General features: G+C 40.5%; 1 protein-coding gene across 7 annotated transcripts in view; it reads right to left on the minus strand.

The window, feature by feature from the left end:
- CTNND2 (catenin delta 2) overlaps positions 1–27704 on the minus strand; it is a 638637-nt gene that overhangs the window by 275608 nt on the left and 335325 nt on the right. For all 7 annotated transcript variants that reach the window (XM_068196795.1, XM_068196789.1, XM_068196805.1 and 4 more), the window contains one exon: positions 5051–5223. In XM_068196795.1, the coding sequence (XP_068052896.1) occupies positions 5051–5223 (173 nt within the window). The remainder of the gene's footprint in view (positions 1–5050; positions 5224–27704) is intronic.

A 27704-nucleotide genomic window follows, 5' to 3' on the forward strand; every position in this document is an offset into this window, starting at 1 on the left:
CTGCTACTAATTATCAGTCAATATATTGATTCTTGGAGATTGCTCCCAGAGGTTTGAGTAATTCTACATGCTCATCTTAGGTCTGGATGAACTTTAGTTTAGCAGTAAATGCCAGTGCCAGTTTTCAACTCATTTTGTTCTCTGGATCTCTTTGCCTTTAGAATCTCAAGTCACATCTGATGAATACTAACATAGTCATATACAGTATACTGTGGTCCATGAGGAGACCCTTTCTGTTGATTTTAGGGAGGATTTTCCAAGTTGTGTAGAAAACCTACCTCCAGGCCCCTTTGGCTTTTAAATATTGGTGTGGGTTGGTAGCTTTAGGCAGAAAACTCATTCATCCTGACTAGGGTTTTCTAGAGACATTTCATGGGTGCAGCTCCATTTCACAGTCTCAGTGATGTTCTGAGCTTTTTCAGAGACTGCTAGACCTGCCAGTCTGTTGAGGCCTACTTTTTTTCCTGTAAGCCCAAAGAACCTTCTATAAAGCTTCACTCAAGGCATCACTCTGCTGTGGTCTAACACCTCAATCAACACTCTTACAAAGGGTAGAAGAAGTAATGGAAATTGCATAACATTCTCTAGTCTTGGAATGCACCCTTCAGTCTTTGGCCAGGACCTATAGAAGGGCCTTTCTTCTGCAGGACTGCTTTAATGTAATTTGTAAGTTCCTGACCTGACTAGGAAGATGGTACCTATGTTCAAATGCTCTAATACAGTGACAGATGCCTGACTATACCTCTGGATCCCTCAAATATGGCCTATTCCATCTCTTTCTCCTGCTTTTGTTCCATTCCAAAATTCCAACACTATTAGGAAAATTTGTCAGCCTATCTGATCCTGCTCTCAAAGGTCATACATATAGATGAAGGTAGGTAATTGTAGCCTTCTACATCCAGAAACAGAATTGTGCGAGATCTTTTCAAAGTGTCCAGAGATGGTCCATCTCTGGTTTTAAAGCAGCAGTGAATGCTACAGTCATTACCTATGGTAGAATCAAAGCAGGATCGCAGATTTCCACTGCCATAATCTCTACTAGTGAATTGTTCTCCGAGTGCCATAGTAAGGGTAATTTATCTTAAGATTTCATCTTGTTTCCTTTATGACAAAAAAGTTCTTATGTTTATATTTGGAATCTGGCCATTGTCATCGGCCGTACCTACCAGAAAGGAAATTTTTATTTTGACTTTTGTCTGGGTAGGTTATCAAGCAGCCTGTTACCTTGTGACCAATATACAGTTTCTGCTTAAAAACTTAACACATTCTAGCACTAATTTGCTAGTGAGGTGTGGTGGTCTGATGAATGGAAAACTTATGACTTGTTTTATAGGAAAAAGGAGACAAGTTAGAACGCTAACTGTAAAATGGGTTTTCAAGACTTTTTAATCACCTTTAATTTCCATTTACTTTTTTCTTTTTAAGGTTTTCCAATTCTGTGCCAGCTTATTCAGACCAAAAGCATCAGGTGCAAAGGATTATACACAGTAGGGATTTACCTGTGTTGCTGCCACAGTCTCTGAAAAGACTGCAACATTACCAACAGCTAAACACGTCCTCACCCAGAATGTAAACTTCCTTTCCTGTCCCTTGCAAACACATGGCAGAGCATGCAGAAAACCACTCTTTTTTACATGCTATGCTTTATACTCCTTTGATATCATCACAAGATGATCATTCTCAAGGTTGCACTAAGTTGGACACTGAGTTTGAAAAGCAGTTTTCAGTGGGAAAGCAGAGTAATTCCCTGCCAGAGGAGCAGTTTTTGCTAAGAAATCCTATCCCACTGGTATTTAGAAGATAAAAGTTTTGTGTTCCTAAGTAGGCAAAGTAGGCAAAAGCACTGGAAAAACTCTATGATCTATAATGAACTCTAGCAAATTGACAAAAATGTTAGATTGCACTTTGCAACACTATACAGGAAGTCCCAAGACTAATTAGTTTCTCTTTTTTATACAATTGCATTTTCACAAATTGTTCTTGCTGTCACAGCTGGCCTTGGGACTATTTACATTTTTTTGCAAGCATTTGGACTATCACTCATGTTGAGAGACAGCTATATTCCTTGCACACAAATACCAAAGGAAATTATCACAATCTGAGAAGCTTCAGCTCCTGAGGCTTATTTTAATTATAATAGGTATAACAAAGCAATTCTTAGGATTGACTTCTTTTTTTCTCTGTAATTGTGGGATCAGCAATGGTCATATTCAGAATTTTTTAATTTTGACTTTTGAATTTTCCTCTTCCTGTTTACCTCTTTTAAAACTCCTTTCATATACTTCTAATGGTATTAATTAATAGTTTATATGGCAGTTTGTTAGTGTTTTCAAAATATATTTTAATTCATCTGAAGTTGTCAGGCATCCTTTGCAGCATCATAGTGTGAAAAATTATTAAGTTCTCTGAATTATTTTCCTGTGGGAATATCTATTCTACAATGTAGAGGAAAGTAAAAATAAAATCTATTTTCTGTCCTCTCATACCAAGAAAAACAAAGGACAGGAAATGTTGCCTTTCTAAGTTACTAATTACCTTTCTGAAGGAAACCAGTTCTCTCTGAATTTGATGGTTCATGAGAGCTTCTGAGATCTAAGCAATGCCTGATCAGTGTAATTTCAATGAAAAAAAAATCTAGATCATTAATTTTTCCCCATCCATATATTCATATTTTTCTATCAATGAGTATAATAGAATTTATATTAAGACTATAACTATTTCTAACCTTACAAATCTGCACAATTTTCCTTCCTACCCTTTAAAAAAAGAGATTCTTTCTCCTTGCCCTCTCACTTCTACTTTGTTTTTGTTACTGTTGCTTTCATAACCTGCTCCATTTCTATATTTTTATTTTTCCAGCCTCCTTAAAGACTGCATCACAGTCTTTCAGGCTAACCCCCAGGGTATGATGCTTTTCAAAAAGCACAACTCCAGATGATGCTATTTTCCACAAGATTCACTTGGTAAAACTGGCAGCCCATGGCATGGCTGGGTGCACACTTCACTAGATAAAAAACTGGCTGGGTGACCAGGCCTAGGGAATGGTGGTGAAAGGTTGTATCAAGTGGGTGGCCTGCCACAAGTGGAATTTCCCAGGGATCCGTGTTTTTTAATATCTTTGTCAATGGCCTGGGGGGATGGAGTGCACCCTCAATGAGTTTCCAGAAGAAAACCAAGCTGGCTGGGAGTGTTAATCTGCTAGAGGGTAGGCAGGTTCTGCAGAGGGATCTGGACAGGCAGGATCTATGGGCCAATGCCAGTTGCATGATGTTCAACAAGGTGAAGTGCTGGGTCCTGCACTCTGGCTACAACAGCCTCATGAAGCTCTGCAGGCTGGGGGAAGAGTGGCTGGAAAGTTGCCACTGGAAAAGGACACAGAGGGGCTGGTTGACAGCTGGCTGAACATGAGCCAGCCCATGTGCCCAGGTGGCCAAGAAGACCAATTGCATCCTGGGCTGGACCAGCAATAGTGTGGCCATCAGGACCAAGGCAGTGATCATCATCCTGTACTCAGCACTGGTGAGGCCACACCTCTAATCACGTGTGCAGTTTTGGATCTCTCAATGCAAGGAAAGACATTAAGGTGCAGGAACATGTCCAGAGAAGGGCAGCAGAGCTGGTGAAGAGTCTGGAGCTTCTCTTATGAGGAGCAGCTGACGGAGCTGGAGTTGTTTAGCCTGGAGAAAAGAGAGGCTTAGGGGAGACCTCACTGCTCTCTACAACTGCCAGAAAGGAGACCAGCTGGGCGGAGGTTGGCCTCTTCTCCCAGGCAACGACCAACAGGACAAGAGGAAATGGCCTCAAGCTGCACCATGTGAGGTTCAGGTTGGACATCAGGAAGCATTTTTAATTGAAAGGGTTGTCAAGTCACCAAGCCTGAGGATATTTAGAAGACATACAGATGTGGCTGTTGGGGACATGATTCTGTGATGGCCAATGCAGGGTTAATGGTTTGGATTCTGTTCTTAGAGGTCTTTTTCAGTGTAAAAGAGTCTATTAAAAACAATCCAAAAAAGTACATACCAAATTTGAAAATTAATTTAACTGTGCTTTATTTCATTTTTCAGTCTTAGAGAATAGGGAGCTTTGCTGAGAAAATTGAGAGAATAGAATATTGTATGTCTCTCAGTATCTCACAAACTGTGCAATGACTCTAATACTTGAAATCTCTTAGCAATTTAAGGCTTTGAAATTCAAATAACTACTTTCTTCTACAGAATCCTGAACTGCAAAATGTCCTGGTATCACACTGAGATGATCTGCTTTGCTAGGATGTTTAGCATCTAAACAGAGAAAATAACCTGTGCTGACCGACACAACCCAGTTAGACTTTGTTTAGCTACACAGGCATGAACGCGTCTTGAAATTGTTGTCTAAACTGAAGCTTAACTTTCTACTGAGAGGCTTTGACGTCACAGTGAAAAGCACAGAAGGTGAGAGGGTTACATGTCAGAGCCAGAAGAGATGCTTTAGACAGGTAGAGGGCTTTACAAAGTTTTCATGAATATCTGAGACAATCTTTCAAAATGTTTCAAATGTAGAGGCAACTGTCCTACAATATGTGGTGAAAAAAAGTATTTCCTACACTTGAGATGAGGCCATAGCACCATGTGATGCAGGGTATCCCAGGCACGTTTCACATCTGGTGTCAGCCTGGCTTTGTTTCTTTTTCCTGGCACTTACTGCTTTCAGTAATGTGGCAATGCTGGCAGGTCCTAGATTTTAGGATGGACTCCTAATCAGCACAGGCACAGAAATTTGCTTTGAAAATTAAATGCTTGAACATGCTATTACCAAAATATATATGCAAGCAAGTAAGTTAATCTGGCATGTATATCTCCTTGTTAATTAGGATTACTTCATTACTATGCAAGTCAACCCATCGGAGATTTACAAAAATCTAGATGATAACTCCACCCTGCTGCAGGTGTGTTGAACAAGACACAAAGTAAAGGCAGAAATAGGTGTGGGAAGCACCAAACAGCTCTTTCCTGGGAGCTACTCCACACAATTCCAGGTGTGAGAGACCATGATTGCTTAGGACACATACCTGGCTGTAGCTCTGAATGGCACCTCTGGCCTGACTGCTGCGGGACGGAAGCTGGGCGGACGCTGTTTCACCCAGGGCAAGGGTCTGGTTGCTGTGGTAGCTGGCTGAGTACTGGAAGGATCCTTCAGGTTTGGAATTGAGCTGGAGTGCACTCTGGGAGAGGAGGCTGGGCCCTGTGGGGACAGGATTTGAGAGCAGTCAGAAAGCCTCAGTGAAAGAGTGTACCTGTATTATCTGTCAAGTGAGTCTTGAAATTATCAGATATATCTGGCTTCAGATTTTCAGATTTTGACTTTTCAGTAATAAAAACACATGCATTACTTTGTTTCCTTACCACTCAGTCATCATGTTTAAGCAACAGACCACATTGCTTTCTTTGCAAGAAATGTATGGTTTTCACTGGTGAAGAAATTCTATGCCTGAACAAATCCAACCATACTATTTGATAGAGAAGTCCTGCTTTTCAACTCAGAGTAGTTGATGAGGGCTTTCCCCCCCTAAGGATAAGCCTTGTTTATTTCTCTTAATTATATCCAGTTGCTCTGCCAGAGAAATGCTAACTTGTCCCTCCCTAAGCCCCCAGCACATTAGATCTATTGATTACTGCCACTATCCTGTACACAGAGTGATGTAATACTTTGGTGCCTGTAGGGATGGATGGCAGCCTTTAAAATATTAATTGCTCTTCTCATCATTCAGGACACACCCTGATCTCAGTGAATCTTTGACGACTATTTTTCAGCTATCTTATCTTCCCCACCACAGCACTGCATAGCAGGAGAGCCAAGTTCAGGCAGTGAGCCTAAACTGGGGCTGCCAGACGGAATGGCATGTCAGGACCATGAACACTTTCCACAGTTATTTAGTAGTTCTGTGAAACTGCACCATGTTGTAATCTTCATTAGGTTCACGTACAAGTGATTTAGTTTACTACATGCACATAGCAAATTTTGCAGTTTTTCCACACAGGAATCAAGTGCACCTGCAGCAAATTTGCAGATGACACCAAGCTGAGTGGTGCAGTTGCCACGCCTGAAGGATGGGATGGCATCCAGAGGGACCTGGACAAGCATGAGAAGTCCAGGGAGCATGGGAATTCAATGGGAATCACGAGATTCCCATTCAAGCATGGGAATCTTGAGAGGTTTAACAAGACCAAGTGCAAGATGCTACTCCTGGGTAAGGGTAAACTGTGGTATCAACCCTGGTTGGGGGATGAATAGATCAGAGCAGCCATGCCCAGAAGGATTTGGACATGACCCAGCCATGTGCACTCACAGCCCAGAGAGCCAAACGTGTCCTGGGCTGCATCCAAAGCAGCATGGCCAGCAGGGCCAGGGAGGGGATTCTGCCCCTCTGCTCTGCTCTTCTGAGACCCCACCTGCAGTGCTGCATCCAGCTCTGAGATCCCAGCACAGGAAGAACATCTGTTGGAGCAAGTCCAGAGGAGGGACACTAAGTTAGATGGAGCACCTCTCCTATGAGGAAAGGCTAAGAGAATTGAGATTGTTCAGTCTGGAAAAGTAAAGGCTTTAGGGTGACCTAACAGTGGCTTTCCACCACCTGAAGGGAATCTACAAGAAAGATGGAGAGAGACTTTTTATAAGGGCATGTAGTGGCAGCACAATGGCTTCACATTGACAAAGTAGCTTTAAATCAGCTGTTAGGAAGAAATTCTTCCCTGTGGTGGTGAGGCAATGGCACAAGTTGTCCAAAGAAGATGTGGATAACCCATCTCTGTAAGTGTTCAAGGCCAGGTGGGATGGAGCCCTGAGCAACCTGGTCTAGATGAAGATGTCCCAGTCCACAGCTGGGAGGTTGGAATGATCTTTAGATGATCCTAAAGACTGTTTCTGACCCAAGACATTCTGTCATTCTATGATTCTACGATACACAGAGAGCTACATTAAAGAATACACACTTAATCCTCTCTCTGTCTTCACTGATGTTAGTCTCTTTCAGTGTCTGGGCCCAGGAAGTGAAATACTAGAGGAGGAAAAAGAGTTATACCTTGGCCATTGCATAGGTTACCTTCAACCCAACAGCTGTCATCTGTAGCACACTCAGTGTCTCCACAGGGATGACAGGTTCATCTTCTGGTTAGCATTAACAAGCTCATGAGAGCACAGAAGGTGACAAAAGCCTTAAGAGATGCGAAATGATTACAGTGATTTTGCTCCTACAGAACATGTGGTAAGTTCAGTTTTAAACAGACTCACAATGGAAACGTTCCAATGAATTTACCAGAAATAACTTCCAGTACATTCCTGATACAAAAGAAGTTTTTTTTATGACCTTTAAATCTTTGCTATGAGGATCTAAATCTGTTCCAAAAAGATTTCCACTTAGAAAACTTGCAAACAACCCCACCCCCAAATTACACAGAGAGTATTTTTTTCCTCTGGCCTAATTCTCAGAAATTGCAGAACCATTATAACTGCTATTTTCCAAATCCAACCTGAACTGCTCATATTATAAACAAATTGTAGTAGCCTATGTAAAGAGGAAGTGTTTGCATCTAAATGTAGACTGGGATTTTGACACTATTTTACGTATCAACACAATTTATACTGCAAAATCAACTGCATTCATCAGAACATTCAGATACAGGACAAATTTAGAATGTAAGTTCTGGTCCCTGTATTTTCATTACAAGTACAGAAGGAGGTAGAGCTCTGTGTATGCTGTGAGACCAGTAAAAATGTATCACATTCATAGGAGAGCTGAATTTAATCCTCTATGGGTGCTTATAAATTCAGCCTTTGGTACTTTCCATTCCCTGGCTCTGCAAATAAGGTTTATTTAGCATTTTCCATTTAACTGGTTTTGTTGCAAAATTTCTTCTTTAATGAAAGAAATACTTTCACTTTTTTTTTATTATTTTAAGAGCATAAGGAAAATACATGCTTAGTTCTAAAAAGATCTGTAGGGTTTATTTCAATCTTTTGGATTTTGAATTTTCACTGAGAATTTTTCTATGATCAAGTGATGAACAAGATCAAGTTCAGAAATTTCACAAAGGCGTAACTTTCCCATGAGAAGCAAAAGTTGCAAGAAGAAAGCAATTTTTGTGCATGAAAGTGTTTGTACTCATTCTGAAAGTAATTATGCTGTGACATTTCTAAAGCTTAAATAATGATTAAACTATCACATGCTATGAATGCAATATGTTTAAATTTTCATTGCATCTGGCTTTCAAGTGCTGCTTTCATATTACTGTGGCTCACTAGGGGATTTACATTGCCAGCTAGAAACAGATACATGGGTTCCCTGCACCATTTAGTTTAAACACTTCCATGCACTTAAAGAAACTTACCCAAGCCCTTGAAAAAAATAATGTAAAAAGTTTGGCACACATAATTTGAAGTTCACTAAAATACTGGTTTTATTTAGCAGTTTTTATTTTTTACCTTAACAAGCAGTAATGAACAATTAAACATACACACATTTCAATAATTACATAGTAATTTCAGAGAGACAGATATTTTAAATAAGCCTAGAATTTTAAATAAGCCCAGCCAATTGTAGAATAGAGTAAACAGCAAAGCCCTAAATCAAGGATCCAAACTAGAAGATACATTTGAGATCAATCAAAGTGACCATGAAAAAACACGAGTTCGTTTTTCAGGGACTACAAGCAGTCCCGCCTTGTCTGATAGGGAAAAGATGGATTGCTTTTCTCATTAACATTGAGATTTCAATCTGAAGGTAAAACCAAACCTTCTAAAGAGCCTGCAGTTCACTCAGAAGAGAAGTATGTGTCCTGTACACTGATGGCTCTTGACAATAATCTATCATTTCTTCCAGGCTAGAATTTAGTTCATCCAACTGTTTTTCATTTGCTTTATGAAGAGTTAAGGCAGCTGGAAATTTTCTATTTTCAGCTATGCACTGGAAATCACTAGTTAACTGCTAGCACAATTCAGTCTTAGCGGTTCCCTTAATGAGACATAATTACTGCAATTGTTCCATTTAAAACAAACACTTCAGGCTTCATAAGATTTAGTGTAGCAGATATTGATGATCTGTAGTATCGCTTTAAAATTTTGTGTTGTTTGGTTTCTATTTGAGTGTATGGGGAAGATATAAATACCTGTTCTCCCTTATGCTTTCACCACCACATTAAAAAAAAATCCTTGTGAAAGAATATTGATGTTGGATTATTCAGGGTTGATAGTACCAATTTTTCACTGATTCAGTTTGTGCCACTCTCCTCCTTTATTAAAACAGTAGAGGTAAGAGTGAAAATTCAGGAAACTTAGTCAGAGCCATCATACTGCAAGAGACAGCTCTGTGGGCTGACTTCAAATGATGGAGCAGGGTAGAACAATCAACTCTTTAACTTGTCTCCAGTTTGGAGGACAGATACTGCAGACAATACCTTCCTCTTCCTCTTAACCTTGAGCAGAGCAGTAAGCAAGCCTCCCTATGTTGCTCACCTTGACCTCTGTAACCCAGCTCAGAAAGGAGCTGGAAGGAGAGGGAGAGGGTGGTGTCTTGCTTGGGACACAAAGTGCACTTAAATGGGGGAAAGCTGCTGGAGCACAGAGAAGACCAGGCAAGAAGAGAACAGATGTAGATGGAGGATATGCTTAAATCAGGGAGCCAACCCACAAATAAACTTCAGAGGTGATGGAAAGCAGAGGACTTTTCTGGGAATCAGAGAAAGGAAACAGGAATTTCTTCTGTGGTTTGGAGGCCCAGGTGCTGGCGGGCATTGACAGGGTTAGAGGAAAATGACTCTTCCATTCAGGCAGTGAGGAGAGGGGGCTTTCTGGGAAGCGCTTTTCCTTAGTTTATATTACCCACCCCTCTTACTGCCAGTTATGCTGGTTATTATATGGCTATTATTTTTTGTATTTCAAGACTTACTAGTATAGAGCAATGGTACCTGAGAGTACCTTGCACACTTCAAGTCAAATGGGGAAGAGGAGCAGAAGCAGTGCTCTCTTACTAAAGAGAGCAGCACTGAAGCCCACACTTGCCATCTTCCTGCCACACTGCATTTGACAAAACAGTCTGACATTGCACTGACCAGCCTGATTCTTGGCACTGAGAACACTGCATGTGGCCATCAGTGTAACCTGGTGAGCTCCAGGCTCCAGACAAACCACAGCAGAGGAGAGCTTCCACAGCATCTGCTTGCTTCTGCCAATAAGGAACTGGGGGAAGCAGGGGGCCAGGGTTGCAGGGTGAGCCCCATGGCACAGCTGGGGCTGTGCTGTGCCCCCTGGCCTGGGAGGGACAGAGATCTTCACTGGTAGGATTCCTTCAGGGGCTATTGCATTTCCTTCTGAAAATACAATGCACAATGTTGCAATAAGGTGCGGTGTAGCTCTTTAAAACCAAACTAAGGAAGTGAGTGGTCTTAAATGATGAGACTATTATTAATTCAAGGACCTCACAGTAAGAGTTTATTACGGGAAGCAAAGTGATGCAAAGAATCCAGGCTACTATTATAATTCATGACTGGGTCAAAAGTGAGGAAAAAAAATGAAATTATGAAAACATTTGCCTTTTTAATTTTCAAGAGCAATATTTTCTTTGAAAATAAAATATTTTGCCTGTCATTTCTGCTCTCTTCAGACCATGTCCTCTTCCTTCTTACATTATTCAGAGTAAAAAAACAAAAATCAAACCAAGGAAACAACTTCACAACCTAAAAATTTAATTTTTAATTTATATTTTTAATAAATTATTTTTGAATGGCAAGTGTTTACAAGCAAAAATATTTTAAATGGCAGAACAGAAAAGTACTAAGATACTTCCCAGTACCTGCCTATACTGTTCTAGCTAAAAAAACCGAACCAAACCAAAAGCAACAAAGACCTAAGTGCATCAACACACTGAATTTTGATTCAATGAAAAGTCATTAATGCTGACTGAGGCTTCATTGAGAGATTACAAAAAATAGGCATCAGCACCAACAGTAGTTGAAAAGACAGGTATCTAGTTTGGGAGTCAGAGTTGGTGAGTCATCAAATGTTCTCTTCCTTTCCACCTGAGGGTAGGAACTTGTCTAGTGACCACACAAGTAGCAGAGCTCACCTGAATCCTAGCCCATGGTGGTCATAAGCAGAAAGCCAGTAGGAACTTGGGCTCCGAGGAGCTTACCAATGTCAGAAAATAAGCAATTTTCTAAATGCTGAGAGATTGCTTCAGTACACTGACACTGATTAGAGATGAGGGGCAATGAAGCTCATCCTATTAAATTTGTAATATTTGTAGTACTACCAGGGCACAAGTGAGGTTTTAAAAACAAACAAACACATGATGGAATCATAGAATTGTTAAGGTTGAAGAAGACCTCCAGGATCATCGAGTCCAACCTTTGAACACCACTTTGTCAACTAAACCACAGCACAAAGTGCCATTTCTAGACATTTCTTGAAAACTTCCAGGGATAGTGACTCCACCACCTCCCTGGGAAGCTTCTTCCAATGCTTAACCACCCCTTCAGTGAAAAATTTTTTTCCATTGTCCAACCTGAACCTCACATGGTGCAGCTTGAGGCCATTTCCTCTTGTCCTGTTGGTGGTTGCCTGGGAGAAGAGGCCAACCTCCGCCCAGCTGGTCTCCTTTCTGGCAGTTGTAGAGAGCAGTGAGGTCTCCCCTAAGCCTCTCTTTCTCCAGGCTAAACAACTCCAGCTCCGTCAGCTGCTCCTCATAAGACAAGCTCCAGACTCTTCACCAGCTCTGCTGCCCTTCTCTGGACATGTTCCTGCACCTTAATGTCTTTCCTTGCATTGAGAGATCCAAAACTGCACACGTGATTAGAGGTGTGGCCTCACCAGTGCTGAGTACAGGATGATGATCACTGCCTTGGTCCTGATGGCCACACTATTGCTGGTCCAGCCCAGGATGCAATTGGTCTTCTTGGCCACCTGGGCACATGGGCTGGCTCATGTTCAGCCAGCTGTCAACCAGCCCCTCTGTGTCCTTTTCCAGTGGCAACCTTCCAGCCACTCTTCCCCCAGCCTGCAGAGCTGCATGAGGCTGTTGTAGCCAGAGTGCAGGATCCGGCACTTCACCTTGTTGAACATCATGCAACTGGCATTGGCCCATAGATCCTGCCTGTCCAGATCCCTCTGCAGAACCTGCCTACCCTCTAGCAGATTAACACTCCTGCCCAACTTGCTGTCAACCATGAACTTGCTGAGGTTGCACTCCATCCCCTTGTCCAGATTGTTGATGAAGATATTAAATAGGACTGGCTCCAATCCTGGCCACAATTGACTGGCCACCAACTGGATGCAGCAACATTCACCACCACTCTTTAGGTCTGGCCATCATTCCAGTTTTTAACCCAGGGAAGGGTGCACCAGTCCAAGCCATAGGCTGCCAGTTTTTCCAGGAGAATGCTGCGGGAGACAGTATCAAAAGTTTTACTGAAGTCCAGGTAGATTAAATCCTCAGTCTTTCCCTCATCATCAAGGTAGGTCACCTCGTCATAGAAGGAGATCAGGGTGATGAACAGGACTTGCCTTTCCTAAACCTGTGGCGGCTGGGCTTGATGCCCTGATTGTCCAGTATGTGCCATGTGATCACACTCAGGATAATCTGTTCCATCATCTTCCCCAGCTCCAAGGTTGGGCTGATAGTCCTGTAGTTCCTCCTTCCGACACTTCTTGTAGACAGGTGTCACATCTGCCAACCTCCTGTTGTCTGGGACCTCCCTGGTCAACCATCATGATAACTGATGATAAATGATGAAGAGTGACTTGGTGAGCTCTTCTGCCAGCTCCCTCAGCACCCTCTGGTGAATCCCATCCTGCCCCATATAGACTTGTGAGTGTCTAAGTGGCACAATAGGTCACTCAAAACTTCCTCCTGCATTGCAGGAGGTCTATTCTGCTCCCGATGCCTGTCTACTAGCTCAGGGGTCTGGTTGTCCTGAGGATAACTGGTCTTTCTGATAAAGACTCAGACAAAGAAGACATTAAATACCTCAGCCTTTTCCTCATTCTTGGTGGCAATATTCCCCTTCCTGCCCAAATACTGTAATGGATGGAGATTTTCCTTGGCCCTCCTTTTTTGTTAATGTATTTATAAAAACACATTTTATTATCTTTCACAGCAGTTAACAGATTGAGTTCTAGCTGAGCTTTTGCCTTTCTCATTTTCTCTCTGCATAACCAAATTACATCTTTGTAGTTTTCCTGAGTTGCCTACCCCTTCTTCCAAAGGTCATAAACTCTCCTTTTCCCCCTGAGTTCCAGCAAAAGCTCCCTCTTCAGCCAGACCAGTCTTCTTCCTCATCAGCTCATCTTTTTGGCATATAGGGATGTCTTACTCCTGCACTATTAAGATTTCCTTCTTAAAGAGTGTCCAGCCTTGCAGGACCCCTTTTTTCTTAAAGACAGTTTCCCAAGGGAAAGTCTGATAAGATTTACGTAAAATCATTATTTGTGATACATATTTAAACTACAGGAGAGTAAGTTAAGGTTGCAGCAGTGTGGATTATATACTCAGAGATCTTTATAGTTTTTCTGCCTCACATTGTAGCACCATTCCTGTGTCACAAAGCTGTATAGGTCAGATGAATGTGGGTTTCTTGTAAAGGAGGAACTCCCAAAAAGAAACAACAGAAATTGCTCTTTTGGGAATATCACTGACAATCTATCCCTAGTGTCTGCCTGTCAAACATCTGAAAACCTGCTCCCGTTTCCTAATCCTTAGACCACGGTATCTTAGGGAATACTTCAAAGATTTTAGCTTCACAGTATCTAACAATTCAAGATAATAGTATAGCAGTAGTATGGTCCATCTCCAAAACAAATAAAAAGGCTGATGTATGAAATAGCATTCATGTATTACACTACAGAGCATAATTTAGTGTGGAACAAGTATTCGATTATACATTATCTGGTAGCTGTTCCATTATAAAATAAATATCAGATAACAACAAGTTACATACAGCACTATATTACTGCAAAATAATGTTATGATTAATTCAGTATTCCAAATCTATGCAATAATTACCTCTGCACTGGCTAAAATAATTACAGTACAAACAACAGAAACATCTACCTAGTCACCCTCCATGAGGTAATTGCATGTTTGTTACCTGAGTTTTTCATATGAAGTTACAAACAAAAATAGCAGGCAAGTGAAAGAAGGTTTTTTTCTTCTTGAGATTTAGTCAGTTGGCTTCCCATTTGCTTCTCCAAGTAAGTAGTAAAGTGTAGCACTACTATTGTGCTATACATCTCCATTTGGTCAGTCATCTATTACGATGCCAGTTCTAATTGACAAAGGAAATAGACCAAAACGTGCTCGAACGACCATTTAATTAGCTCCCATACCAATTATAAACAACACTTCACTCACCTTCGATCAACTGACAAAAGTAGTAATGATAAATTATAGAGTAAGTGTAAATAAAGTGTTTTTAATTAGTGTAATTAATCACTTCACACATTCTTCAACCTGCTTTGCTCATTTGGATAACAGTTGAAAGAAAAACACTGGCAAAACTCCTTTAATGTCCTTTAAACATTCATTTACAGAGTTAATACGTTGAGGTGCCTCACATCCCATCAAGAGGAGCCACCTCCTAACTGTTAGTATGTGCCTAATTAAGGATCTCAAATACCAAAAAGTCATCACTTACTTGTTTCTTCTGCCTCCCAGGTCATTTAGTTTGAGTGTAAAATATTGATTCCTACCCTACAACCTACTTTTTTGTTAGTTCATTAAAGTGTCTCTACTCCGAGTAAGCAGTTGCCAACCCCTCCTAAACCTGAGTTCTATTTGTTGCCCAGTTTTGCAAAGGAATGGATAATTTAAAAAGAACAGCATACGAAGAGAGAACTTCTGATGGTAACCTGCTGGTGTCCTTCCACAGTATCTGACATTAGATAAGAAGTGATGATAGTTGATGACAAGGTGGACAGACCTATTCCTGATGATACTAAATTCTTTGGCATCTCACTCATACATCCTGTTTTGTAAGTCCTGCTCCCAGAATTAAACTGCTCCGTCTGGAATGAGGAGTAAACTTTCCTTCCAAATCAGAAGGGTAAGGAACATTTCTTTGTCTGTTTTAACCCCCTCCGTTGCACTATATGCTATTTTTGAGGTCATCTGAAACATTCTTTGAAGAAACTCTCTCTTGCCAAGATGACATAGGATGGTTTTGGAGGAATTGAGTGAGCAGAAGGGATGCCCTGCAAGTACCACAGAGGGTGGCAAAAAGCAGTGACAATTCCACATAGGTACAGACCTTCTCCATTTTCTAGTCTCAAGGAATGTTGTGAGAAATGCAGAGGCACGGGGCAATAAGGAAAGTCCTTGGGAACTAGATGACAGAACTTTGTGGCAATCATAAAAAGAAGACATTTTTTTAATTAGAAAAGGGAGAGATTAAACCAAGGCAAAACTTAAGATCTGCAGTTGAAAACACAACTTGTCCACTGCAACTCATCAAACAGATTCTGTAGGAAAAGAAGGGTTTTCAAGGCACCTGTTAGTCTGACCTCAAATAGAAGATAACAAGCAGCTCTCCTATAACAACAGTAATAAGCATGACACCCATTCTCCCTCCAAATCTTAGACGAGAACTAGAATAGGTCTAGGAAAACATTTCAACATCTACCTTCTAGGAGATATTAAATATATCAGTAGATTTATATTACAAGAAAAAAAAAAAGCCAAGGCTACAATATAGCAAAGGAATTCAATACCCTAAATATTAAGAAAGTTGAAGGGCAAAAAAAGGCAGGGGGAGGGCAAGAGCAGGGACACCATCTGCATACTTAAAATGAAGAAATAAATGGTAATACTTTAAATGCTTAATCACAAGCAGCACCCTTGTTATGAACTAAACACATCTCTTTAGATGAGAGGCAGCACATCTTAAATGGGTACACTGAAAACAAACTTGTTTTACAAAAAAGGATAGTCATTTATATGCAGTGCCATGCTCTACTGGCATTAAGAGGGCTATGTTCTACCTACAAACACAGAAAAGGTCTTTAGTACTGCTATAGAATGTATTCTTAGGTACTGGAAAATAGGATTTTGTGGAATGAGTTCACAAGTGTGGAATAAGTTCATTTTCATCAAAGAATTCTATACATTATATACATATGGAGAAATGATGCAAAGAACTAGTCTGATACCATTATATAAGTGAACAACACAATGTTATCACTTATAACTCTCCTCCTGACCTAATTACTATAGGAAATAAAGATGAAAAACACTTTATTTCAACAGTAAGTGAACTGGAAATAGAAACTAGTTTCATTAGATGGTGATTATCTTATGCTTTATAGACAAGGTAACACTTCTGCCAATACTGTAAGAAGAAAACAGAGGCATCTTCTAGGATTTGAAATAATAAATCTACTCTAAGGGATAGCAAAGTACCATAAATGTCCACATGAAGTAGTAGAAAAGTATAAGACTTGAAGGGCATAGGAAAAAAAAAGGTTGCATTCCATCATAAGAGTAAATATTTCTTTTTTGATTCCTGGAAGGTTTTTTTTAAAAACCTCATGGAATAAGGTAACATAGCAAAGCTTAAGTAATCCTGACATGATAGGGTAACTTCAGATAGTGTGTATTTTGCTTTTTATACCATATCATGCATAGCATTACTCCAGATGTTTGTATGAAATATAAAACCAGCCAGATCTTCTTACATAAGCAATACTGGATAATGTTTGACAGCAGGAAAAATCTGGAATTCCATTACTAATGAGAGAAATTCTTGAAGATGGTGCAGACCAGGACTGAAATACATGCACTGAACAAGAATAGATCTATGCATATTTAAGCTCAGAATAAAGAACCTGGCCTTGTCTTTGTTTTTCTTCTGTTTGTTTGTTTTGGTTTTTTAACAAAAAGTCTATCCTCAACTGAGTTTAAAACCAAGGATAACCCTACTTATGCGAGTTTTTAATTGACCCCAAGATTAAAACAGTTTTTTTTGGTAGAAGATTAATCATATTTTATGAAATTATTTGCTAATCCCTGCAGATATCGAAATCAGATAGTCTCTGAACAAGATAATTTATCATTGGCCATTAGGACAACGAGCTTTATTGGAGCAATAGATAATAATACAAGAACAAGATGGGCAGCAAGGATAACTAAATTACACTTCTGCATTAAAGAAGATCTAAAGAGGTAAAATAATATCCTCAAGCCTTTCTGGTCCTGCTTCTGTGAAACTTTGCAACACTAGGAGTGGTAGAACACTTCACTGTGACAGAAGCTTGCTCTCTATTTAAATATCACTGTGGAACCACAGAACAGTACCTGAGTGGGGCTCCTTAATGGGATTAGATACATTTGTGAATGTGACCAGAAGGAGAAATTCGTGTACAGGAGGAGGTACTGCACGTTGCAACACAGCCAGGAAACTCCAGCTCAGAAGGAACTGCCATGTTTCCATTTGAGAAACACTGGGTTTTGGTATTAAAATTTGTCATTTTTTAATTTGTGTTTTCATTATCAGCCTCCCATTTTTAAAGGAATAACTACATTTAAAATTGTGCATGGGCTTTGTTTAAAGGAAAAAAAAGATCCGACCATATTTTGCATTACTAAATCCTAATTTTTTGAAGTATTTTCTACCTGTGAAAACCAGCTGCGAGCATCAAGTGTTTCTAGTCACCCTCTGTGCCTAGCACAGCCTAAAATTGCTATCAATAGTACTAAACTAATGTGTTCCCTTTTTATTATGAGGAAATAAAATCTAATGTTTATAGACATAACACAAACATGATGCACATGGAAGCTGAATGCATTATCTGAAAGCAAAATGAACAGACAAATCTCCTCTGATAGACCTAAATTAGACTGCTGAAAAAAAAAAAAAAGTGCCCAACAGCGTCTGATTATAAAAGCCTATAAAACCCCTTACAGATATATGGATCTAATACAAAAGATATCAGCAGATCTATTACACTATTATGTTGTTCTATGAACTTAACTACTAGCACAAAACAGATTTCCTCTTGTTGTGCAAAGCAGAACTCCATTTTTTCCAGACTTCTGACAGGCTTAAATCCTGAATCTTTTCTGTCCACAAAAGAAAATGACTATTTGGTCTCTGAGGTGAGGCAGTTCAGAATGTGTTTAGCTCTGCCTCAAAAGTCAATTAAAAAGTAAGTCAAAAAGGTCAAAATTTTATTACAATCTTTTTCATCTGCCAAAACCTCCTCTGCCATAAACCAGAAAGTATACCCTTCTGCTTTCTTTCTCTTGTCCAAACAAATGTGCACCACTCTGTGCTCTCACACTGTCCTGAGAAAATGCATTCCTCCATCTATAAAGCCAGAATGGAAAAAATGGAAGCAGCTCTCTAATCTACGTTACCACAGAAGTCACAAAAATCCTACTTGATTGAGAGCTGTGCAAACTGCATGCAGCACAACAGAAATCAAACCCAAATCCATACCTGCCAAAATTTTATCTTCCACATGCATCATTTTACATAGGCTAACAAGCCAACTACCTCTTTTTCCAGGGCTGCATCTCCACAATGCTTATGCTCACAAGCTGGCATCAGCAGATCCCAGAATTATGTGGCTCTTGGCACTCATGACTGTGCCAAATGTGCAGGCACTGGCATTGCCACTTGAGGCAGGAGTAGGGTGAGTGGTTTATCAGTGTGTCGTGGGGATGTGGGTGCATTTGTTTCCTGCCCTGTACTACAGGCACAATATTTACTGATGTTCTTTTGCTCTGTAGGTTTGGATGCCAAAAGCATTTCTTTGTTCTGCTCCTACAGATGCTACTATAAGTCACTGTCATTTCCTAACGAGTTTCAGTAGCTGCTTCCTGCAGTGGATGAGGAAACACCTGGTTGCTTGTAGAGGATTTGTGTTTGACACAGACTAAGCATTACCAACTGATCATTACCTCCTATCCATCTTTGATGTTGCTACTAATTGTTCCTGCTGTCCTGGTCTTGACTCTCATCTTTCCATGTCCCCCCTCCACGTATGTTTTACCTGCTGTTACTACTCTTTGCTCTTTTTTTTTTTTTCCCCCACTATTTTGTCCTACAGTACTAAAGCTAGATTATGAGGGGTTGTTTTCCTTAGGTGTGGATTTTGAGTCAGTTGCACAACATTAAATGACACTAAATACCAAAATCGGATTAATCACAGGAAAAATTCAGAGATATGAAGTAATATTAGTATAGAATTTTTATATAAACACGTTTCATCTTGCAGATATAAGTAAACTCCATGAAAATCTGTGTTACAGGTCACAGCACATTGAAACAAAAATTCAGCCTGTAGGCTGCTGTGAAGAAATTGAGGGAAATTAGAAATTCATTAGTTGCCATGTTCTCATAGTGTTACCTCTGGACTACCAACATGACACAACAATGCACATTCTGAGTTTGCTTCTAGATAATAGCAAAACATGTCAAAAGTCAGGATAGTGAGGTCACTTATATGCAGAAAATATGTGTGGGTTTTGGGAGGTTTTGATGGATTTTTTTTTGTCTCTTAGGATGAATGATCATCTGTTTTGGGGACAAGCACTGAGGCTTTATTGCATGCCATGTGAAAAAATAAAAGATAAAGGAAGAAGATAAAATAAAAGATGGGAATTGAAACAAGAAAGGACACAAAAGACAAGGATGTGGTAAGATAGAAATGGGTGGTTTAGGGAAAGATGATGCACTAAGAAAAGGCAAGAGAGCATAGGAAGGGGAAAGGCTGGATGTTAAGATGGTGTGAGTGTCTTGGGCTGGAGAACTTCCTGAGGAGAGGAAATTGCAAGAGGCAGCCTACAGAAATTTAAGTCCAACAATAAGGGCATGTACTGGGCTATCAGTTTTGAACAGCACTTTTGTCTGTGGCTTCTAGTGCTTTCCTCCTAGAAGCCTATAAACTCATCCAGGCATCTACCAATCTACAGAAGGGCTGCAGAAGAACTGAGATAATTGAAGCCCTGCACAGGAAGGTGCCCAGAGCAACTTCTGTGCCACCTCTGAGGAAACCAGGGAAAGTATAAACTGCTTCCCTGAACACTGATGGTTCATTCAGCCTTCACCAGGTTTCCTGCTTGCAACAACCACACATGAACTTGAAGACAGGCAGCAAACCAAAGAGTAACAAGATCAGCTGGACCTGAGTCCATCCTGAAGTAGATACCAAAGTCTGTCAGGAATCATGGTGGTGAAAGCCCATATTGTGACTCTGCTCCTAAGTTTGGTCTTTTCCTGCCTGCATAAGGGAAGCAGCCAAAAAGGAAAACTTCACTCAGGCTCTTAAAGTAAGAACACTGACATGAATTTACCAGGATGTGATATGTCAGCAACAAAGATGTGCCTATTATACCATCCTGATTCCCAGAAGGGCAGAGGTGATGGAGTACTGCATGACAGTGTTTGAGCTATATCTCGTCTTCTGATGCTATTCTCAATGCCTTTGAGCTCTGCCTGTGACAGTGAATGAAAACAATAGAGTCCAAGCTTAGGATGCTTGGTGCTGATGGAGCATTTCCTGAGGCAGCACTGACTGTAAACACTGAGGCTGAGATGTTAAGAGCTGGCTCTCAGCAGCACTAAAGCCAGCTTCATTTCATCAAATTCTTATGTCTTAGTGGGTTGTAACAATGAATCTAAAGAAGCTTTTCATGGTCAGCTATTTTGTAAAGACATTCATCTCCAGCTGAGGATTGCCCCTGGAAATCAAGTCTCTGTTTGTTATCAGCCAGTGGCTATTGCAATGTTAAATGCCTTAATAGTTATTTCATGCTCACATTTAGGGTGACTAGGGCCTCTGAAAGGGGAGATGGGTAAAGGAAATATCCCCATTTCTAAGAAATCTACATATTTAACAACTACTTCAAAAGGTTGCATTTGACTCACAGTTGAGACAATTCCTTTCCAACTTTCTCTGTGAGAACATACAATGAACAACTGTGAAATCACCCTTTGAAAAATGGTGTCCCCCTGTCGTGGTTTGACATGGAAGTTAATTTTTTCAGGAAGTTGGTATTCAAACCAAACAGTGGTCAGGTTTGGATATTGGCACCTGGAGTGACCACTGAAGGTATGGACACGCCTCTGAGAACACAGGGGATTAAAAGCAAGAACTCCCAGGGGAACTGGCTCTCTTTGGTTCCAGTCAGTCAGCAGGGAGTGCAGGCTCTCCCCTGCCCAGCCACAGGCTGGGTGGAGGAGGGGAAGCCATGCTACCTGAGAGAGGTAAGCAGGGGTGAAGGGATTGGAACCAAGCCAGCTCCCGCGGACAGAAGTGTGGCGAGAAACAGAGATGCTTTCGTCCCCCTTGGCCCTCCCCCCACCAGAGGTAAAGAGACAGAGAGTCCGACTGCACCTGTAAATTTGCCGGCAGAGGAGAAGGAGAAGTGGGGGGGAAGATGCCCAGTTGTGGGAGTTGGCATTCTGGGCAGAGATTTCAGCCGTCTGGGGAGTCCGAGACTTTTAACGCTTTCCTGGGAAATTAAGACTTTGTAAAATATTACTCCTTCTCAATTTGAAGTAGAAGAGAGACAGTCCAGGACCTGAGCTGCTAGAAGAAGAAATTTTTGGGTGGAAGGAGATGATGGAGTGGCTTTTGGCTGGACCTTTCTTGCTAGCCATAGACTGAACCAAATTCTCCTGCAATAGAGACTGCATTTTAGGGGGCATGCAGTGGTGAACCAAGGGACCTGCTTCAGCAACTACCAACAGAGGAATGGAGAGAACAGAGAACAGCTGAGGAGGGTGTGGTGATGCCCTCTGTCTTCAGGAAGAAGATGATCTCTGTTCTTGAGACCCTCGGCCCCAGGGGAGGAAGAAAATGGCGGGGGGGGGGGGGACTGTAGTCCCTAAATGAGAAGCTGAACTGTTGTTTCTTTTGGTCCATGGCAAAACATCCTTAAAGGAGCCCTATGAGCAGTCTGTCCATGCACGGTGGTGAGAGCACTGTGACATGGAGAGGAGAGTGTCACCATGGCAGATTTTCTCTGGGCGGTGCCATATGTGACATGGAAACACAAGGGTGGCAGTTGTGTTTTCTGGGTGCAAGAGAGACTCCTCTCTGCTTTGAGGGACTGAGTATTGATTATCTGAAGGGTGGTGACTTGATCAGGAATCCTGGGTGGTGTCTCAATGTGGTTTTGTTATTAAGTTTGAGGGGGAGGAGGAGTGTTTTGGAGGGTCTTCATCCTGGATTTAGTGTGTGTGTCTTTTATAGTAGTAGTAGTTTAATAAAGTTTTTTCTTTTATTATTAAGCTTGGGCCTGCTCTGCTCTGTTCCTGATCACATCTCACAGCAATTATTTGGGAAGGTGCATTTTCATGGGGGTGCTGGCATTGTGCCAGCATCAAACCATGACACCCCCTTTCAGAGATTTACTCCATTACAAACTGGGCAAAGATGACTTTGAAACCCAAAAGTTTTGAAGTGAAGATTGGCCAAAGGCTTGTTTTAGAAAAGATTAATGGAGTAAAGAGAGGCACTCAAAATGTCCAACCATAAATATTTACACTAAATTTATTATGATACTGACAAAAGTTTCCACAATAAATCAAAATTTCCTCAGACTTCATACTCTGAGAGATTTATCTGGAGCTATGAACTGTTGAGTCAGACACTGCTGGGTTTGCATAAATGCATCAGACAGAAAGATACCCTGTGTTAGGCACTTACGCTGCTTCTACTCTAAAGACTCTGATCCCGAAATGGAGGAGGGGCATGCACACTTCCTAGGGGTTTTTCAGCTTGGAAACATACTCAAACAACACATGATTTTATTAGTGTGTATGTTTACCAGGAGATCCCAAAAGAACACCTCCTTTGTGTGCACAAAGAATGACTAAGCTGGATAGCCCTGGCTCTCAGAGCAGATAATGAAATGGAAATAACTTCATCTGTCAAAAAACTGTGATGTCCACTGTTGCCAAATTTCATCACATTGAGCATGTCCAGCCATCTGACAGGTGGCAATTTCACAAAGCAAGAGGTATGGGATGGAAAACACATAAACAGACATCCTTTTACACATTCATTGTGTAAATAGTGCCTCTTTGTTTCAATGCATTTTCAGTATCTATGATAAAATCAGCTGATAAAAGTTGAAAATCATACAGGTTGAACAAGGAGTGCTTTTTTCAAGCTGAGATATCTGCTTTCCCACTGGGTAAGGAAGATCTCTCTTATTACAAAAAATTGCTGAAACAAAAGTGAATTAAGAGAATAAAGTAAGAGTTTAGCTTACTTTTCCAGCCTCTAAATTAGACCAGGGTTTTAAGTGAAATCCACATCTGTCTAATGCAACATCTGTATACAATTTCATGTGGTAAAATATTCCTGTAAAATAATTCTTCAGAGGGAAAAAAACCCAGCATCTAAATGGTGCTGCTACCTATTTGTGCTACATTGGGGCGAATTACTAAAAGAGTTGATATATTCTGGGATTGAGAGCAGAGTGGTAAACCATTATTTTTCTTCCCCAGAAGAACTTGGACACTCTTAACTGCCTGCATTTCTGTCAATATGTAGCATCCATGAAGTGCATTACGAAATGGCCTTAGCCAAGAAGATGGTATTATTAAATCTGCATTGTATTTATTCCCTTATCAGTGCTCTGAATTCTGCAATTAATCCTGAGCACCAGGACAAAAGGGTCACAGACATAAATAAAAATATGTATCCAGAAAATGTGGGGAAAAAAATTCATCTGGAGTACTGGTAGTGTTGTGTAGAAAAAAGCTGCAATCCTAATAGAAGCCTCTTGTTCTAAAAAATTAAAAACTGAAATTAAAAATGAATATTAAAAAATTATCAAGACAATTGGGAGAACTATACAGAAAGTTTTTTGATCCATGTCAACGAGAACTCTTCTACAGTCTGTGCTGTTGATTTAGAGAGCAAACAAGGAAGGTTGCCAAATGAAGTGATGAAGCAAGTGAAAAATAATGAAATTATTCTGTTTCAGTTAGAAACATAAACACTGAAAGTTTCATAAATCTGCCCCGTAATCCTTTAAAGACCAGTCCTATGGTCATTTTGTGGAGGCTGAAGCAAAGGAAAAAGCGTGGAAGGTTTAAGAATAAATAAATTAAAATTAGAGACTTCTGTATTAGCAGACATTTGAGCCTGTGGTTTAAGTTAGGAAGAAAGTGCCAATGGATTTGCTCAGTAATCTTAGAAGTCTTCTAACCCTTCTTTTTCTAATGCCATGACAGAAGGAAAAACCACTGCCTGTCTCCACCGCTGTAGACTCCAAGGATGCAGTCTATTCTGTAAAGGCTCAGTAAGCTTCAGCTAATTATCTCAGAAATTGTTTTGATGAAAGTGTCATGTCAGTCGTCTAATGTGGCATACTAATGACCCACAGGAATAAGGGGGCAGAGAAACTAATAGAAGGGAAAGAAATATAAACCAACTTCTCCTCTTGTTCCACTTTTACCTTACACTACCCATCTGTAAACTATAAATTTACAAACATGATCAGGAAAAGGTAGTTTGCTCTTTAAAACTGCTTAGAGGACTCCAGTTTCTCTGTCACAGAGGATGAACATCTAGGGGCCTCAGGCAGTTCATCAGGACCTTTCCCATTCATCTGCAGGCCAGACTGCAACCTTATTAAACCTTAATGACAAATGTCCTTAGCAACCAATCTTCTTAACTCAGACAGCTGTATATCTGTGTTTACTCTCTTTCCATGCAGCTTTCCACCTTTTCAATTGTTCTTACATATAATGTGAGTGGAAAAAAAGGAAAAAAAAAAAAACAAAACAAAAACAAAAAAGAAAGTGCATTGACAAGGCAGTAAAAGGAATGGATCGGAAGTAGTTGTGTGATGTTGAGACAGTGGTGCAGTGATGGGAAGGAGAGGAAATAATGTCTTGCTTCTTTTATTCCGCATTTTTCCAAGATTTCTAGTCAGAAATATTAATTTTTCGTCTCCACAGTGCATACTCAGCCCTCACAAAATTTATTTTCACATGCTTTTCCTCACTAGATTAAACCATTCTGCCATGAAAATACCTTTCCTGAGCTACATTCACTGTTCAGTACTGCTGTGTCTCCTGAAACATCCCTAATGAGATAACTCTGTCCTGAACTAAATTTCGTTCCTCTGCATGTTTCCTCACCCAGTGATTTCAGGTCCTGCACTTACTGTGCATTCCCATCCCTCTTCCATGACTCGTTTCCAGCATCTTATATGTGATTACATTGGCTTTCACACATCTGGTCTTTCCCCTGACCCTACTTAAGGTGACAGTTACTTATCTTCATTTATGCAAAAGCAGTACTTTTGAGTTCCCGTCAGAAAAAGGTAATGGCAGAAGAAAGAAATGTTTTCAGAGAGGAGCAGCCAGACAGGCTGGGTGTTACAGCAACGTAGAGCAGGAAGGAGGATGGATTGAGTGTTGTCAGGGTGACCCCTGGACCCTCTGTAGCTGATGTCTACTGACACTAGCAGGAGCCTGTATGTGCCTTCCCTCGGGGACAGAGGGGATGTGTGGACCACTGTTGTTCTGCTGATGATCCCCAGGAACACTCAGGACAAGCTGAATGCCCCTCTGAGGCCATAAAACTATGACATGTTTGATGTAAACTGGAGTGACATAGTCTTGACAGATCTAGAGCTACACAGAGATAATGAGAAATCACTGCAGTATGGGGAACTGCACCATGGAGATGCAGGCTCAGAGCTCCAGTCAGATGCAGTTTCTTGCATAATTCTGGAAGTTTCCTGACTTTTTGTCTGTCAGTTGTAGCTGGAAGCACATGGTTTGAGGAAGACAACTAAAACTGAGTTGGGACAGAAGAAAGAGGTGAGGCGGGCGACAGTGCAGGACCTCCCCTTGGCTGCATATAAGCTTGTCCCAGGGTCAGCTCCACCAGAGGAAGCTTGTATGAGAGCTTGCAGCAGTTATGAATCTGCTTGTCTGATAATAATTACTTTAAAACCAGTGATCACTCTGCTTTCATTTCACCAAAGAATTAAGTTTTATGTACTTAAGGTTTTTTACATTTGCTGATTCACACTCAGTAAAGATAATTAGCGAGCATCTCTATTAGCAATACAGAGCCCCTCCTGTGTAAGCCCCTTTCATGTGACTTGTCCCATTAGCCTTTTTTTCCTGGCTTTTATTTGCTACTAAAGGAATAGCACATGTGAAGTGATGTTTGGGATTTAGAGTATTATAACAGCTCACTGCTATGTGACGACTTTTTAAAACTAAGTCAGAGAAAATCAGAGTGCGTGAAACCAAATTGTAAAGATTCTGAGTAGAGACACACTAATCCTCTACAAAGGCAGGGCTACTGATAGATGAAGTCATTAGACTAGATGCACACAGTTCAGAAAAGGAAGCTGTGGTCACATCACTAGGCAGGCTTTCATATGATGATTTTAAAAAATCTGCTTCAAATGCATGGCAGGCAGGAAATGCTTTCCTCAGAGTCAGTCTTGTTACTTAAAATACAGTTTTGCAGTCAAACTGCAGAGAAGTAAACATAAGTAAAATTGTCAAATTGGGAGCTCAAAACTTAGAAAATGTCAGACCAAGGTTCCTTTTCTGAGGAGCTCTTCACCTCTTTCTCTGGCTTATGGCCAGTGCACACAATGCAAAATGGTTCAGTGTTTTTTACTGCATGACATCAGGTCTCCAAAAAAAAGCACCCTGGTGGATAACTTTACAGCACTCAATGTTTACTTCAGATACATCACAAATGGTGATTTTTTGAATACCTGTAAAGTGAGACATTTATATACAACTCATTTCCTATTTCAAGATTGAAAGGATTAAGAACTGAAGTGTCTAGGAAATGCAAATACTATGGTTGAGACATTACAGAGTGAGCTTTAAACTTCCTTTTTGTGTCATACTTCAAAGATTTGAGACTGTGCTCTCACAGTGTTCTGTTACAATGGTTTGTTCTCAACACACCTTCCTGGGAACACTTAAAACCATGTATCAGCAGAAAATACTTTAAATGATTTCACAACTATAACAGGAAAGCTTTAGGACACAAAGGAAGGACAGAATAAAATTTTAAGTGAATATGAGAGTTTTGTTTTCATTGTGTACGTGTGTTCTACTCGTTGCTTACAGATGTCAGAAGCATTCTCCCCTCTAGTATGCTGTTCCAATTTGAGCCTCAGTTTGGGGTAAATGAGGCATGGACAGAAAATGTACAAAATAGGGCATAATAACTGTTCTCTAATGCATTCATAAGAAATTCAAATTATGCTGTACAGACAATCTTGACTTTTGTACTTCTGATGTTTAAAACACAGTAACATTTTACCTGTCTGATGTGTTTGTAACATTTTACTTGAAATTCAAAAAAGACCCCCAAACCAGAAAAAAAACCCAGTATATGACATCCTAATTGTATTTATGAGTGATTAGCAGAGCTGCAACTGTTAGCTTTGGCATATAGATCTGATTCTTAATTAAACCCATAAATGGCAAATAGCAATCTAGTTTTATTACAAGCTGAGCCCAGAGCAGAGGAATAAGGGCACTGTCACAAAAGGCTTTATAAATATTTCCTGACAATGCAGAAGATCAAGCTTGCACCTCTGTGGTGAAGCCTGCTTCCTTGTGAGCACATGCACCTGCCTGTTCTCTCCAAACCTATGTTTCTTAGGGACAGTTTCTGTACTGTCCATAATGATACCACTTTTCCTTTTTCTGGCTGTCATTCTCATC

Source organism: Anomalospiza imberbis, chromosome 1 (assembly GCF_031753505.1).
Source record: "Anomalospiza imberbis isolate Cuckoo-Finch-1a 21T00152 chromosome 1, ASM3175350v1, whole genome shotgun sequence".
Lineage (NCBI taxonomy): Eukaryota > Metazoa > Chordata > Aves > Passeriformes > Viduidae > Anomalospiza > Anomalospiza imberbis.